At 39.1% G+C, this 17,256-nt stretch overlaps 1 protein-coding gene across 1 annotated transcript in view; it reads left to right on the top strand.

Annotated features, from left to right (window-relative positions):
• The window catches only part of LOC308429190 (uncharacterized protein), a gene marked incomplete at both ends in the record, with an annotated part of 112,292 nt that overhangs the window by 20,980 nt on the left and 74,056 nt on the right, over positions 1 to 17,256 (top strand). The window contains 8 exons of the mRNA XM_080927935.1: positions 1,226 to 1,296; positions 2,133 to 2,250; positions 3,665 to 3,849; positions 4,528 to 4,747; positions 5,421 to 5,536; positions 8,275 to 8,401; positions 13,163 to 13,377; positions 16,667 to 16,886. Coding sequence (XP_080784061.1) covers positions 1,226 to 1,296; positions 2,133 to 2,250; positions 3,665 to 3,849; positions 4,528 to 4,747; positions 5,421 to 5,536; positions 8,275 to 8,401; positions 13,163 to 13,377; positions 16,667 to 16,886 — 1,272 coding nt within the window. The remainder of the gene's footprint in view (positions 1 to 1,225; positions 1,297 to 2,132; positions 2,251 to 3,664; positions 3,850 to 4,527; positions 4,748 to 5,420; positions 5,537 to 8,274; positions 8,402 to 13,162; positions 13,378 to 16,666; positions 16,887 to 17,256) is intronic.

The following is a 17,256-nucleotide window of genomic DNA, read 5'->3' on the forward strand; positions in this document are numbered from 1 at the left end:
AGGTTTAAAATGCCAAAAAAACCAAAACAAAACAATTCTCCACTGAATCTTCTTCCACACAATTCAAATCACTTTCAGTAGCAAAGTCTTTTATAGTCCTGCTAGAATATTCCATTAAACCCTATTTAAAGTATTCTACCACTTCCCAAATTCAAAAATCCCCAAATCCACATTCTTCCAAAGAAAAGCATGGTCAGGCCTATCACAGTCAAACCCTGGTCCCTGCTACCAGCTTCTGTCTTAGGGTTTTACTACTTGAACAGACACCATGAACAAGGCAAGTTTTATAAGGACAACATTTAATTGGGGCTGGCTCACAGGTTCAGAGGTTCAGCCCATTATCCTCAAGTAGGAGCATGGCAGCATCCAGGCAGGCATGGTACAGGAAGAGCTGAGAGTTCAACATTTTCATCTGAAGGCTGGTAGTAGAATACTGACTTCCAGGCCCTAGGAGTAGGTTCTTAAAGCCCATGCCCACAATGACAGACCTAATCCAGCAAGACCACACCTACTCCAACAAGAACACACCTACTCCAACAAGGCCACACCTACTCCAACAAGGCCACACCTACTCCAACAAGGCCACACCTACCTCAACATGGCCACACCTCCAAATAGTGCTGCTCTCTAGGCCAAGCAAATACAAACCATCACTGTTACCTGATGGGAGGCCAGTGTATTTCACTGGTCTAGATGAGCCACACATATGTGTGAAATTTTCAAATTACAGTTAATGAAGGGGCACTTTGACTATAAAAATAAAAATGCTCACCACAAGCACACCTTCCAGCTTTCCCTGTAACACTAACTTTGTCAATCCAAGTTTCTAAAAATTTTTCTTTCAAGCATCAAGTGTGATGACATGTACAGCTTGACCTCAGTGTGCGGGGGGGGGGGGGGGGGGCGGAGGACACGAGGAGTACAGTGAGTCCAAGGTCAGCTTGGACTACACAGTAAGATACTCTCAAAAAAATTCAAATTGAAAAGCAAAGATAAAGATGAGGGTCAACAAGCTTCACCTGTGAGACTAACTTTGTGAGCCATAAGGTCCTTGTGGCAACAAACAATTCATTCAACTCTGAGGAAGGACATAAATGTAGCATGTAGCATGTAGCATGTAGCATGAATGGCCGGGTAGGATGTGGACCGCTGTCTTCCTGTCAGGTCTCAGCACGCGGAGAGTCGATGAGCAGATTAATGTGTCTTGTCTTTCTCTTTCTGTTAGTTGCATGAAGTACAGCATCCAGCAACAGAGGCTGAACACAGTGACAGCGTGTCAAAGGAACACCTGCAAAAGTACGACATGAAGTAGTATATAGGAGTACCTGAGTAGTTATAATACAGATGAGCCATGCAACACTGAAAACACAACCTTCAACATACATGCATCTGTTTAGAGTCTACAAAAGTCTCCCGTGAATTATTTGCAATGTGTATTTAGGATTTTGGAAGCAGCTCAGAGGTAGAGGATGGGAATTTATAAGGTTGACATCCTGGAGTTCAATCTCCAACAAAACTAAGAACTAATGTCTAATTTCCCACACTCCAGTCTTCACATTAGCTACTGTACTGGCTGGTTTTGTGTCAACTTGACACAACCTGGAGTTACCACAGAGAAAGGAGCCTCAGGTGAGGAAATGCCTCCATGAGATCCAGCTGTAAGGCATTTTCTCAACTAGTGATCAAGGGAGGAGGGCCCAGCCCATTGTGGGTGGTGCCATCCTGGGCTGGTAGACCTGGGTTCTATAAGAAAGCAAGCTGAGCAAGCCAGGGGAAGCAAGCCAGTAAGTAGCATCCTTCCATGGCCTCTTCGTCAGCTCCTGCTTCCTGACCTGCTTGAGTTTCTGTTCTGACTTCCTCTGGTGATGAACAGCAATGTGGAAGTGTAAACTGAATAAACCCTTTCCTTCCCAACTTGCTTCTTGGTCATGATGTTTGTACAGGAATAGAAACCCTGACTAAGACAGCTACCAAACACAAACATAAACAAGATACATTTACCAAATAACCTATTTTCTAACCATTTAATCAGAAACACAATCAGATTCGGATTCAAATGTTTCTTGATTTTTTTTTTTTCTAATTTGATAGTTTATCTCAGTGTAATTAATTGAATTATACCTACCTTTTAGGGTTGAACACGAAGTTTTCAAGTTAGTAGAAACCATCAAAAAGCAAACAGAGACAATAGAACAGCTTGAGAGAAAACTACTGGGTGAAGATAAAAAATTGGTAGGAACTGGCAATTTGGTAAGTCAGCTTTTTATTCATTCTACCACACTGGAGTGGAGATTTTCTTCCCCTTGTCATTGGATGTAGGAATATTGTAGGCGCCAAAAGAACTGTGGATAAAGATGTTGATGTCACCACCACTAGCACCAGTCCTCTCAATTATAAAGATGTCGAGCAAACCCATTATAATAAACTCTGTTGATAGTAATATGCTAATGGAAAAGACTGCAGATGTTTTCAACCAAAGTTTTAAGATGTGCTATGTTTCACTCTCTTCATCCAATGATAAACACTTGGAGTTTTACATGTTTTCCATTCTGACAAAAGTGAGCTGGACGTTGCTGTCCAGAAGCCTGTTTGCGTCATTGTAATTCACAAATCTCTTAATCTTCCAAGAAAGTTAATGTTCTCTACATTTCTCAATTTACCTCAGGATCTTAATGGTCAGTAGGTCTGAAGAATTAATCACAACAACCGTGGAAACAATGATAGTAATCACCACTCAGTATTGTTTCCAAAGAAATGTATTTTTCCTTTGGGAATCTTCAAAGAGGAATTAAAAGCTGTTGAAATGGAGATGTAACTGCTTTGTCAACTAGGGGTATAGTAGAAGGTGGGCTTCTGAGTGTGACAGGTTCAGAGAACATTTGTGTTTGTTTAATTTCACTCTGTTTATTAGCTTTCAAAGACCTTAGAATCCAACCTCGTCAAGGATTGGTGTACATAGTTTTTGGATGCTAATTCATAAATGTCTAATGAATGCAGTCATATATTTGTTTAAGGAAATGGACACCACTTTGTGCCATTGTGGGGATTTCAGTGCTGCAGGGTCATTGTATCCATGAATTGGATTCCTTGCATGTGCTAGCCAGGTTCCTGCAGCTCTGTTACACAGTCTCCTTTCAAATGAGGTATGGTCTTTTTTAGCTGAGCTTTTTTGTGGCTGCAGAAGCTCCATTAATTAGAATTCAATCCTTGGCACTTGCAAGTCTTACAGGCAAGTTGTGTGATATGTAAAAGCATTGTGGCTTGACTTGCTGCCTTTCCCACATACCAAGTATAAGACAAAGAAAGGGGGTTGTGTTCAAGTCCCTCAGCCTCATGGTTTAATGCTGACTATACTGAAAATTATTCATCATCCTGTTTTATTCACTTATCAAAGAAAGGGAAATATGTTCAAATCTCTTTCAGACTGAAAATCTCTTAGCAACTGAAATAAATGTATATGCACATACAATAATAAATCAATTTTTAATAATTTAGATTAAATTCCATAAACAAGGATGATAGATGCCTTACAGTTAACCATTTTCCATACATTATAACTTCCAGCTAAATTATTGGCCAGAACTACAAAAACACAATGCACTGGTATTTGTATTATGATTATTTAATAGTCTATCTTCTCAAAACTTTGTAATTTTTTTTTCAGACACAAGCAGGACAAGTGTTCTTTAATTCCTTCAGAGAAATGTATACTACTTCCGTAATGAGGCAGCTGGAACTCAAAATTCAACATTTGGAAAGGGAATTCTCTGAAATAAAGACCCGGACACATGAGAACGTTATGGTAGTGGAAAACTTCATCAAAGTTCATCAGTCACATAAACTGCTGGAGTGAGTAAAGCCCAAGAGTCATATAGAATATTAATCAGCTCCTTAGTCATCTGTCACAAAAGTGCATTTTAACAAAACTATATCATGGATATAAACACTAACTACTAGAAACTATAATCCTGGACAACACTGATGTCAAAAGAACTGAGCGTCAGGGAGAGAGTCCAGGATGACAACTCCTCTTTATTTGTGTACATACTAGTGTATTTGCTCTTAGTGGTCACATATTTATCTTGGTTTCTTAGATTTTTTTCCCAATACATTTGTTGATGGTTTTTCAATATATCTATACTGCTACAACTTTGCTGGTCTACACTTCCCAAAATAGAAATATTGACACTTGAATATTTTCTAGAATACAAAGCCATAGTGTCAAGAACAACCAGCATGTCCCCTGTGGACATCATATCCTGCTAAGCAACTTGCCTTGACTCTGATCCTGAGCATTTCCACTAGACACAAACAGTTCTTTCAAACATTTCTATTCTTCACAAAGGCACACTCACAGCACAGGAAAATATTAACATGGCATGAAATAGAGAGTCTTTCACATAGTGCTTCTAAACAACTCCTTCTTCGATGAGCAATGCTTCATGGGAGGCAAATAAACCAAGTTCTGTGTCTAATGAGTTGATTGTGGGGGAAATGAGGTACTACTTGCCTTCCCACTCTTCACAGGACTGAAGCCAAGCTGAAGGAGGTCACGACCCAGTTTGTCATGCTGACTCAGCACAACACCGCACTACTGAACGTGCTGAGCTCCGTATTTGCCTCTGAGTGTCCCTGCATGGCAAAGTTTCATAGGAGACTGGGAAGCCTCTTTACCCAAGAGAACACACTGACTCCTACTTCAGGCCCACAACCTTCAAATCAGTCCATTACAGCCCACCTGGATGCGGTCAGTTGTATTATTAAAATTTTCCCCCTCTGAGTAATACAATCTGAGCTTTTTATGTGAAAACTACTGAATTGTTTCGTTTTTAGAAGGTTTTAATTTTTTTATTCTTAGTTATTTAGGTTTGGGGGCACAGCAGGCATGTTGCTGGCAGAGGACACCTTGGGGAAGTCCCTTATCTCTTTAAAGGGTTTAGGACTGGGTTGGGTAGGTTTTTCAAAGATACTCATATCTGCAGAGCCCCAACCCTGGCCCTGTTTAGTGTTTCTACAGTACTGAAAAGGCAAACTCTTGTGTGAATTCATTCTGTTAGTGGGGATGCTTTCATTTAGAGTGAGATACACATAAACACAGTCAGAAGCAGGCATTTCCCAAAAGCGAAATGTTTCTAGGACTAGTATGAAATGCAGCCACAACCAGGAAAAAATATTATTAACACACATTAAAAAAAAAACATATTTTGTTGTGTAATAAAATTAAGCAATATAAAAGGATGAAATGTCAATCAATCCAAGTTGTTTTAGGAAAAGTCCTCTGCCTACATTTTCGTGCTTGGTTGCAGGCATGCGATGTGCAACATTAAAAGAATCACCTACATTCCTAATCCTGAGAGAAATAGGTCCCAGACAAAACAAGTTCTGTATTTTTAAAAGCTAATTTTCCCACCTTTTCAAAGCCTGCGGATGATAACAAAGATTTCAATAAAGCACCCATCGAGTTAGTTCCGTCTCCACAGTCTGAGCGGCATCAAAACAAGAAGAAATGTCTGGGGTCATCTAAAGAGAAAAATCCGTAAGACTTTAGTATTTCATATCTGTTAAGCATTCGTTCTGTTTCTGCTGTACTTGTATGAACAGCAAAGTAAGAATCCATTTTGTATTTGCCTTTTCTTACCTGAATTCTAGTAGCTTAAAACTTATCTCAGAAGTTCTAACAGAACCTTAAACCAGTTGCGCAAGGCCATGTTCCCCTTCATGCTGTTGAAACAATAGCAGTCATTACTTTGATATTCAGTGACATCCTTCACCAAATCTATGATTTTGTTCTGAAAGTGTTTTCTCCTTTTCCTTCAGCCAACACTTCAATGTAAAATATCTCTTTAGTGCTGTCTTTTACCAACACCAAAAGTCTCTCAGATCTGTTTATATCCCCTTGCTGTTTGTCAGATACAACACATAAACCAATCAGATACATTCTGCCTTCTATGTGTCTTTCATATGTACCTAACACATGCATGTCTGTCTGTATGTCCCTCTGTCTGCATGTCTATATGTTTGTAGTCATTTATTTGTTTTGGGTGTGTGAGCTAAGTCTTTTTCCTGTGTACTGGATCTCTCACATAAATGAAGATGATTGTTATGAAGAAGTTGAGGTCTGTGCTTCTTTTTCTTTGTCCAAACGAAACCTGGGAAAGTCAGAAAACCGCCGTGAGTGTCGACTTCCCTAGTGATCTGCTGTAGCACTGGGATAGCCTTGAAGAAAGTGTGGGAAACTCTTCAGAGCTCTTCAAAGGGAAACAGAAGCAGCTCAAATGTCTTCTCCAACCTACTCCGCAGATGGTGTCTGAATAAGGCACTGATCTAAGAGTACAGCAGTGTACCATTAAGAGTCACTTTATCACTGTTTTTTTAAGAACAATAGTGTTTGGTTTTGCTAAGTGGGATACAAAGGAAGCATGCAGCTGCTATGGGACATCCAAGAAACAACCTGTCTAAGTTAAGGAAGGTTATGATTGGCCTATGAAACATTCCTTTACAGAAATAACTGCACATCTCACTCTCATTGCCTCTGGTCTCATCTTGAAGTGATGACTAAATTCAAGTTCTAAAGGCCTTATAATTTTCCTTACTGTACAAATACCAAACTTTCTATGTTATTTTTACTGGGTTTTAAAAGGTTACTTAACCCAGAAGAAAACAACTATGGTGGGTTACTCATCTTGGCATCAGGAGGACACGGATTTAAGGAAACCTGGCAGAAACTCAAATCCATGTACTTCATGTCTCCGATCAAATACCTGATAAAAGCGAGTTAAGGGAGGAAGATTTTACCCTACAACATGATTTGAAACAATAGCGGCAATCTTGGTGGAGAAGGCATGGGGGAGGGTAGGACCTTCCATCGAAGCATTAGCTTGCTTGCCCACGTCACTCACTTCTCCATAGAACCGAAGGCAGAAAGACCCAGAGGAGGCATCAGGGTATAAGCCAATCAGACTTTCCCTAAGAGCCTGCTTTTCAAGGCAATTCCCATGTCCACACGGACTGCAGTGCTTTAACCAGAAGCACCAGATACAGCCCAAGTCTCCATTCTCAAATCTATAGCATGTATCACTTTCCAAACTATCACACTTACCAATAACTTTATCATCTGTAAATTAGTTTCCCTCCCCACTGCCGTGTGTGTCTGTCTGTCTATCTGTCTCTGTTTCTCTTTTCTCTCTCTCTCTCTCTCTCTCTCTCTCTCTCTCTCTCTCTCTGTGTGTGTGTGTGTGTGTGTGTGTCTGTCTGTCTGTCTGTCTGCCCCTCCCTCCTCCCTCTCCCCCCCCCCACTCCTCTGTATGCTGTCTGTCTGTGGGTCTCTAGATCTGTTCCTATCTGTTACAGGAGGGAGCATCTCTGATAGTGGCTGAATAAGGTATTGATCTATGAGTATAGCAGAATATCATTAAGAATTATTTTATTCCAATTTTTTAAAAGAACAATAGAGTTGGTTTTACCCTAGGTCTCTGGGCTATTTAGTTTCTGGGTCTTGGTATCCAAGTAGTGTGGATATAGGTTTCATCTTATGGATTCCACCTTAAGTCAATTTTATTGGTCGGTTACTTCCACAAGTTCTGTGCCGTCATTGCCCTAGTGTACTTTGCAGGTAGGGTAGCATTGCAGATCAAAGCTTATATGACTGGGTTGGTATTTGTGTTTCTTTTTTGGTAGCCTACAAAGTACCTTCCCATACCAAAGACTCTAGAACACAGGGGAAAGTTCTGTACAGGCACCAGCTCAATCCCTCAAGTTCAGTGAGTTAGGTGGGTGTTATTGTCAGCAATTGGATATTGCTGTCAATCAGTGGAGAGTAACCATATAGATATAGATGTCAGACAGACAGACAGACAGATAGATAGATAGGTAGATAGATAGATAGATAGATAGATAGATAGATAGATAGATAGATAGATAATGGTAAATAATGTGTATAAAAATATTTGTATATGAAAACATTACCATGATGTTAGTTTTTATCTTTTCTTTTGGGAGTTTTGGGAACTAAATTCAGTTCATAAGACTTACACAAAAAGTTACATATCTGCTGATTCATCATTTGGCCCCAATGTGAGCTATTTACATGCTGTGTGTGTCTTAAGAAATTCCTTCATATTATTGACTTGAACTTATAATTTTTAAGTGTTTTCCAATAAAGTTAGTTTGAACAAGTAAGACTTATAATTTATTTAATTTTGTATGTTTACACATAACCTATGCTTTATGTTTATGCTACAGAAGTTATTATTTACTCAATATTTTATCTTGTAGAAGTAAAAATTGCTTTAAACCAACAAAAACATCAACTGTGTATGAAAATGGAGAGCGTAGTTTCTCTGAAGTTTTGAACGCCGGGCAATATAAAATGAACATTCCAATTGATGAACCACAACATGAGGTACTGTTTTCTGAGTTAGGGGACCCAAAAGAGTCAGTTTGATAAATAACCCCCTCAATGCTTTAACAATAAGCCAGATGCTTTAAAAACACTACCAAATTGATATTAATGAAAAAGTTGTCAGTTTTCTATAAAACTATATAAGTTATATAAAACAGAACATGCAATTGATTCTCTTTTGTCTCGAAACAGAGTTGATATCTCAAAACCAAGCAACAAACATGTGGGCTAAGATTTTCAAAATCTATTTTAGTAATGATTCTTCCACCTTCCTTTTAGCCCACCACAAGAGGTAAAATAAAGGTTAATAAAAAATGGGGGGGTGGCCTGTTTAGAAATAATTCTTTAGGCTGATTTCAATCTCCCTTGTCAATCATTCTTCCTTTGTCAGCATTCCAGTCTACCAGCAAAACACCAAACATTAATAAGCACCAGAAGTCCAGGCCATTTAGCAAATACCAAACACAAATCAGGGGTAGTGTCTAGATCCAGAAGAAACCACAAGGCTCTGCCTGCTAGGCACAAGTCTGCAGAAACAGCATGAAATAGCCAGAATACTACCAGAAGTTTTTCAGTGTATTTCTTGCTATGAAGTCACAACAAATGAAGATCAGCGAAGAAAGCAAGGTGAACCAATTCAAGAATGCCGTCAGAAAAGATCAGCACCAGTGAAGCCCAACAAAGATCAGCAGAGTTCTAAGGCGAACCAATGCTACAGTGCCATCTACTGTCTCTTGGATTATATACTTGTTCTAAACATCATATATCCTCTCAAGCATCTGCTCTAGTGAAACATCATATGCTCTTTCACCAGGCAGCGTCTAGAAAAATGACACATGTTTGTTCTCAGCAAAAATCCTCTTATATACTAAACAAAGAATTCTCAACTGAGGAATATTGAATGTCTGAGAAGCAACTAAAGAAATGTTCAACATCCCTAGTCATCAGGGAAATGCAAATCAAAACAACACTAAGATTCTACCTCATACCAGTCAGAATGGCTAAGATCAAAAACTCAGGTGACAGTAGATGCTGGTGAGGGTGCGGAGAAAGAGGAACACTCCTCCACTGCTGGTGAGACTGTAAACTGGTACAACCACTCTGGAAACCAGTCTGGCTGTTCCTCAGAAAATTGAACATATTACTACCTGAGGATCCAGCTACACCATTCCTGGCATATACCCAAAAGAAGCTCCAATGTCTAACAAGGTCACATGCTCCACCATGTTCATAGCAGCCTTATCTATAATAGCCAGAAGCTGGAAAGAACCCAGATGTCTTTCAAAACAGAGGAATGGATACAGAAAGTGTGGTACATTTACAAAGTGGAGTACTACTCAGCTATTAGAAACAATGACTTTATGAAATTCCTAGGCAAATAGATGGAACTAGAAACTATCATCCTGAGTGAAGTAACCCAGTCACAAAAGGCCACACATGATATGCACTCACTGATAAGCAGATACTAGCCCAAAAGTCTCAGAATACCCATGACACAATTCACAAAAAGTATGAAGCTCAAAAAGAAGGAAGGGCAGAAGGTGGATGTCAAAGTCCTTCTCAGAAGGGAGAACAAAATGCTCATGGGAGGAAATAATGGGACAAATAGAGGAGCAGAAATTGGAGAAAAGATCATCCAGAGACTGCCTCACCTGGAGATCCATCCCATATGCAGTCATTAAACCCACGCACTGTTGCTGATGCCAAGTAGTGCTTACTGGCAGGAACCTGATATGGATGCCTCCTCAGAGGCTCTGCAAGAGCCATACTGATACAGAGGAGGATGCTTACAACTAAGCATCAGCCAGAACACAGGGACCCCAATGAAGGAGATAGAGAAAGGACTGAAGGAGCTGAAAGGGTCTGCCATCCCATGGGAAAAACAAAAAGATCAACTAACCAAACCTGCCACAGCTTCCAGGGACTAAAACATCAACCAATGAGTTTGCATGGAAAACCCATGGCTCCAGGTGCATATGCAGCAGAAGATAGCATTCTCTGGCATCAATGGGATTCCCAGCATAGGGGAATGCCAAGGCATTGAGTGGGGAGAGGGTGGTTGTGAGAAGGAGCACTTTCATGGAGGTAATGAGAGCAGGAGGAAGATGTGATTGGGGGAAAGGAGATAATATCCAAAATGTAAATACAGAGAATATGCAATAAAAATAAATAAATTTTAATCTGAGGTAAAATTTAATCTGGGGCTGTGATTAAGGAGATACAAACAGTGAATGAAGGGACATTTTAATGCTGTGCCTTTATGAGCCCTTTAAACATTTGAAATACAAACATATTATTGATTTCAAGATGTACATTAAAAACTAAATATTTCCTTTAAAAAATGCTCTTACAAGTCTGCTTCAGCAAAACATCCTTTCATAAGACAGCTTCCAGAAAAACATCACAATGACGCAACCAAGTCTCCAACAAAACCAGAAAGTTCCACTTTAAAACATTATATGACAGTTTCCACATCACATATATGAGGTTAACTTTAGAGGATGAATTCACTGAGAAAAATCTGCATATGTAAAGGTGAAATAGTAAACAGTGAAATGAAATCCAGTCATTTATAGAATTTCCACATCTGTTACTTTGCTAGTCCCAAATAAAATTGAGTGATTGCACATTTTTGTCGAATTCCACACTGATAAATAGTATTTAACAACAACAACAACAACAACAATAGTAATAGTAATGATAATAAAGTCAGCACCAAATAGAATATGTACACTGCACTTCTTCCCCCAAAGGGTTAGGGATCACTGCTGAACACTGGACAGACAGAGTGTGATGTCAGAGGTGGTGGATCACTAACTCCAAGTAATATCATTTACCAACTGTACTTGAAATTATATGTATCCCTGTTTTCCATTATTCTATAGTTCCTAATTAAAAAAAAAAACATTAAACACAGTGTTGTAAAGCTCTGAGTTGAAAGGATGTGACATGAAACTTCATTCAATAGTATCACAAAGGGAAAATGAGAGGCACTCGGTCTATGTTCTCTAGGCCTTTCAAGAAACATGGAGTTGTTCTTTTGGCCACATACATGCGAATCTACAAGAAGGTGATATTGTAGACATGAAGGAAATGGGCACTGTTCAGAGAGGATTGCCCCGGAAGTGTTCCCATGGCAAAACCGGAAGAGTCTACAGTGTCACCCAGCATGCCGTGGGCATCATTGTAAACAAGCAAGTGAAGGACTAAGAGGATCAATGTGCGGACTGAGCACATCAAGCACTCAAAGAGCAGAGGCAGCCTCCTGAAGCTGGTGAGGGAGATCGATCAGAGGATAAAAAGAAGCCATAGAGAAGGGCACCTGGGTTCAGCTGAAGCGCCAGCCTGCGCCGTCCAGAGAAGCGCACTTTGTGAGGACTAGGGAAAGGAACCTGAGCTGCTGGAGCCCATTCCCTATGACTTCATGGCCTAATGTACAAAAGGAAATAAAAGGCCCAGACAGGGAAAAAAAATAGTACCACATTCTTTAAAGGAGGCTAAATTATGTGAAATTCTACACTGGTTAATTTCATATTTACCATTTGACAATTTATTATTCAATTCTCCACAGTTTAGCGATTTAAACAACATTCACTTCATTCCAAAACCTACAGGTTGAGAAAATCTTGACAAGGACAGATCATTCCTTTTCCCTTGTCATTCAGTTGGGAATAGACTGCAAAGGTAGAGGGTGGAGTATTATTTCCCAATGTGTCTGCTTGCATTGGATATCGGCATTAGATGATGGCAGTAGCTTCACTTGTAGTAGGGTGGTGGAACACTCATGTAGGAACCCCTAGGCTTTCCTTGTAGTCTGATACCACGAGAACACAGTAATGATATTGATGCAATGTACTTTCCTAACAACTGTTAGAAGTCATACGGCATGAATCTTAACACACTCTTTTTATCAGAAACAAGTTTGAGATTTTTTTTCTATATGACATTTGTGGAATAAATAGTACAGAAGAATAGGTTCTCAAATTATAGTTATATTATGTCCTAAAGAGGTATATAGCTCAACCATTTGAAATAAATCTCATATACATTCATTAACAAATAATCAATTACTGTGGATGGAGCAAACTATAACTTACACATTCAAAAACATTTTCCTGTTCACTCTGAAGCTATGTGGGAGACAGAGATGGCAGGTCACACCTGTGGTGACTTGGTTAGGTCCGAAGGAGCTCGCTCCCTAAGGAAATGCTTCAATTCCTTTTTTCCCCAGCCCAGTTAACCATTCCTCTGGGAGGTGAATCTTCTCAATCCTTCCCAGGCCAATTGTCTCGTGGCTTACATGTAACAACAATCACACACCCCTCAGTTTTGGGGTCACCTTTTCTGTGGCCTTGATCTCCTTGCTTTAATAGCTACCAGTTGACTGGTGGTAGGAGCCTTTCTGAAGCACTCATAATTTTATATTCTAAGTCCACAGTATAACGTACTCTGAAAATTATTTTAATAAAAATTATTCATTGTTAATACTTTTAGTTCATCCTGTGACTTTTTAAAAATATCTAATTCAATGGTCATTGCCATAAGAATGATTTGGGGCTGAGTAGATATGTCAGCACTGGAGGACTTATCGCCAGTGCATCAGACTTACTTTGACAGTTCCGCACACAAACATAAATACACATACATAAATGCACACGTATTTAAATGTTCAGAGTTACTGCTCAAAACTAAAAGATTCAGACACTTAGCATTTATTGTTATGACAATTAGAAGAGAACCCATCTTTTAAATTTCTTTCAGGTAATAAGAGAAGACCAGGAAACATCTGATAACATACTAGGGAACCACAGCGACTTGTTCCTAAGCCCTTGGGAAATCAGCTGTACAAATCTGGAATCTGAACATTCAGAGGAAACAACTCATAAATCCTTACATAAAGCTGAACCAAAACAGTATAAGGATCCCTGTCTAGAATGTGTAGCAATGACAAGTTCATCATCTCAAGGACAACTAAGGCAAGTCAGTCATTTGTCTCTGAAAAGTGATTGTTAGTGAATGTCTTTGTGTTTTACTGCTGTATACAGACACCTTGACCAGTGCAAGTTTTATAAAAGACAACATTTAGTCGGGGCTGGATTACAGGTTCAGAGGTTCAATCCATTATTATCAAGGTGGGAACATGGCAGCATTCAGGAAGGCATGGTGGAGGGGGAGCTGAGAGTTCTACATCTTCATCCAAAGGAAGCCAGGAACAGACTCAGCATCCTCAGGCAACTAGGAGGAGGGTCTCCAAGCACACCCCAACAGTGACAGGCCTATGCCAACAAGGCCACACCTTCTAATAGTGCTACTCCCTGGGCCAAGCATATGCAAACCATTACAGTGAAAGACATTTATGAGATTCCATTGTGTGAAATCAAGCTAGAGAATATAATTTTGGAAAGCAATCTTACTAAGTGAACTCTCTCTTAATATGCTCACTCAAAAATAGTTGCTACTATTTTAAAGGTTTGGGTTGCATGGTACTTTCCCACAAAATATCTTCATAATGTACATTTTTTTAGTTATGCTCTCATAAAATTGCAGATCAGAATACCCATGAATTAAGTTTGACTATTGTCTGAGTATGATAATGTAATTGCAAAGATATATAGTACTAATGCTACACCGGTGGCCACATTCTAACACTTTGCCAATGGACTTTCAACCGTATTATGTTGTGTTCCCGTCAGAGGATTTGTAGCGAGGTCCTCCTTAGTTGTTCTGTGCTGTGTGGAGTCAGGATTGCAATGTAGGGAAAGGTTAACATGAGAGCGCAGGAAAGCATCATTTAAGCGTGGATAAAACAGGTCCTTGTCCAGCAGGAAAGATGTATAGAGACAAAATGATATGGTCCCATCCCTGAGGACTTGGTAAGCATGGGATGGGCTTTCTAAAAAGTTTTGTTTGTTTAGTTGCCACAATAACCAAGGACATTATCGTGGAGAGTTAATTCACACTGCTTCTTCGAGGATACAAGGGCCATTTTACCTGGTAGCAGTTTAACCTGGTAAGTCATATAAGTGTGACAGCCATTTTGCTGCCTCCTGCATTATATTTCTTTTAGGTTGGGAATCCAAAAAAATATAATTATATCCAGTTCAATGTTCAGATGTTGTTTGGGGGAAAATATATTTTCTCTTTTGCCACTGTTAGAAGTTGTTTACTCTGCTTGGTAATAGACTTCTATTTTTAATAACCTTATTAGCTTGCAAATATCACAACCCTCTATTTGGAGTCAGTGACTAATTTAGTTCCGAACTGTAGGTAAAAATCCCCAAGTGATTCGGGTAAACTCTGTATTGTCTTATTTCTAATTATAAAAACAAATTTAATCACATTTGCTTGAATACCTGTCATTAAGAAGCAGGCAGCTTTGTCTAACTGGGATTTTAACCCAAAATTCCTGTGGAGTCCACATACAAAGAATATGGGTACCCTGAAAGACAATAGAGCATTAAATCTCTCTACTAACTTTAAAGCAATTAGACCAAACCTAAATTAAATCATTTTCTAAACAACTTCGGCTGAAGAAGCAAACAGCTTCTGATCTCTAACTCTCTGAGCTGCCAGTACTTATCACAGTAGGGGACCTACAGCCTGCAAGCCTAGGCCCCTTCTGTGTTTCTTTGGTTTAAGGTTCCTGTGCTTGAAACATCACGTGACTCAACATGGTGTTGAGTCTACTTAGAAAATAACACTCTACTTAGAAAATAACACTCTCTCAGTTTAATAATCTTAAATTTCTAGTGGATTCTTGCACCACATTGGGTGCCACTGTAGTGTAAATAAAAATGGAGTAACCTTTTATATATTATGGAAGTTATTAATAAATAAGAATCTGATGCTCCAAATAAAGAGCTTGACAGATCGTTATATTTTGGGGTAAAGTCCTGGTTTAATAAGTTGCTTACTTCTTACTGATATTGAAGTTGATAGAAGTTGTTTCATTTGTTTTATGAATTAGCCTGCTAATTGCCACATGGCCTGTTGATGTCAGCTAGTGAGTGTTTGTAGTTATTTTTAAATTACCACAGCAGGAGGCTCACATTCTTTTAACATGGGCTCCATGAGAATTTTGAGTTGATTTTCTGACATGATAGATTATTAGAGTCCTAAGAATAAGGATCATACAGTGTTTTAGATTATTCATTTGTTTTATATTGTTTTAAATTTCAAAATGGCTGTAATTTTGAGTTTTGTGGTTATTATTTCTCTGGGAGAGATTACAAGATACAAACTTTTCTGATGGCCAACTAAAGAACATGCTAATTTGGGAAAACAATTTTGTCTTCCTGTTTTTAAAAAGAACTGATTAGGCTCTGGATACCTTTCAAAGTTAAATGGAGGGTGTGTGTGTGTGTGTGTGTGTGTGTGTGTGTGTGTGTGTGTGTGTGCTTGTGTGTGTGTGTGTGTGTTTCCTCAACTTTCTGTTCCTCCATCCTGAAATATTATCCCTGCTAAGGTTATCAGGGAATGTTGGAATGTTGTCTCTGTCAAGGTTATTGACTCCATGATCATCAGTGACAGCACAAGTACAGGATATTAGGCTGTGTCTAATGTCTCAGCAAAACAGTAAAGTCTGGGACCTTCAAGCTAGCCCTTAAGGCTGTGGAAGAGAACTCTAAAAATGTAAGTTTAAAAATATATAACTTCTCAAGTATGCAAAATATAAGGATGCAATATAAATTGTATAAGGAGTTTCACAGACCTAAAAGAAGAGAAAACCTGCACTGTGAGTCATCTTTTCAGAAAATTACAAAGACAGGCAGATTCCTGAGTTCAAGATCAGCCTAGGACAGCACTAGGTTAAGTCCAGGCATGGTAGGCAAGATCCCACCCAACTAGCTTATTGTTTGTGCTTACAAAACCAGGCTAATCTCTAAATTTATCTGCAATGTTAAACCAAACAAAACCAAAATATGTGTTTGTTGTCATTTTGTAAAAATCAGAGTGCTGGGATCATGAGGTGCTGATTTATGGGATAATAAGGGAACCTGGGTAATGGCTGAATTGATATGTAAATAAAAGAATGGGATTTTGATCTGCATATAGTTTCTGGAATTATAAGAGAGAGCTGTATCTGGAGAGAGTTATCTGGAAAGCTGTCACTAGCAGACATAGGCCATCAGCTTGTAACCCATGACTTGACCTTGAGTCATTCTTTCTCAGCTCCTGGATGCCCCTTCCTCAAAACCTCTCTCCAAGCTGAGGCTGGTCCTTAGTAACAATAAGACTGATGTTTGCCTTTGGGGATCTTCACAGGTCTAAGGACAGACAAGATGGTTCCATGATGAGAAACTTTAATAAAATGGGAGCTTATAGTTCTGCACCAAACATGTGCATGAGGGGCTCTACTCCAAAGTCTGGATCTGGACAACTCGACAACAGTTTGGAATACAGCAGAAATTTCCTGCAAAAAGAACCCTTGATGACAAGCTCAAAGCCACAGCCCTTCGAGAGTTCACTGAGCTTCCTAAACAGGGTGAGTTGTGCTGTTTTTCTTTGGTTTCAGATACCTTATATAATTGTGTTTTCAATTAGGTGGCATATTGAGTTGATTAATTAGCTCACTCATGTTAATCTCACAATTTTGTGCTAATAAAGAAACCAACTGTATACATTTTAAAAATCCTTGGAGACTGCATTTACAACAAATATCCACTTGAGCCATTAATTATTTATATTTATTCTGATGCATGTCTTTTTAATCCCATGGACATTGATGTGAGAGTGACTAAGGGCTGAGTATATAGTTCAGTATAAAGGAATTATCTCTAATAACCAGAACCTACTGTTAACCTCAATAACACATACGAATACAAAGACACACATAAGCCTGGTTCATGCTTTTT

This window comes from Micromys minutus, assembly GCF_963924665.1.
Source record: "Micromys minutus genome assembly, chromosome: 13".
Lineage (NCBI taxonomy): Eukaryota > Metazoa > Chordata > Mammalia > Rodentia > Muridae > Micromys > Micromys minutus.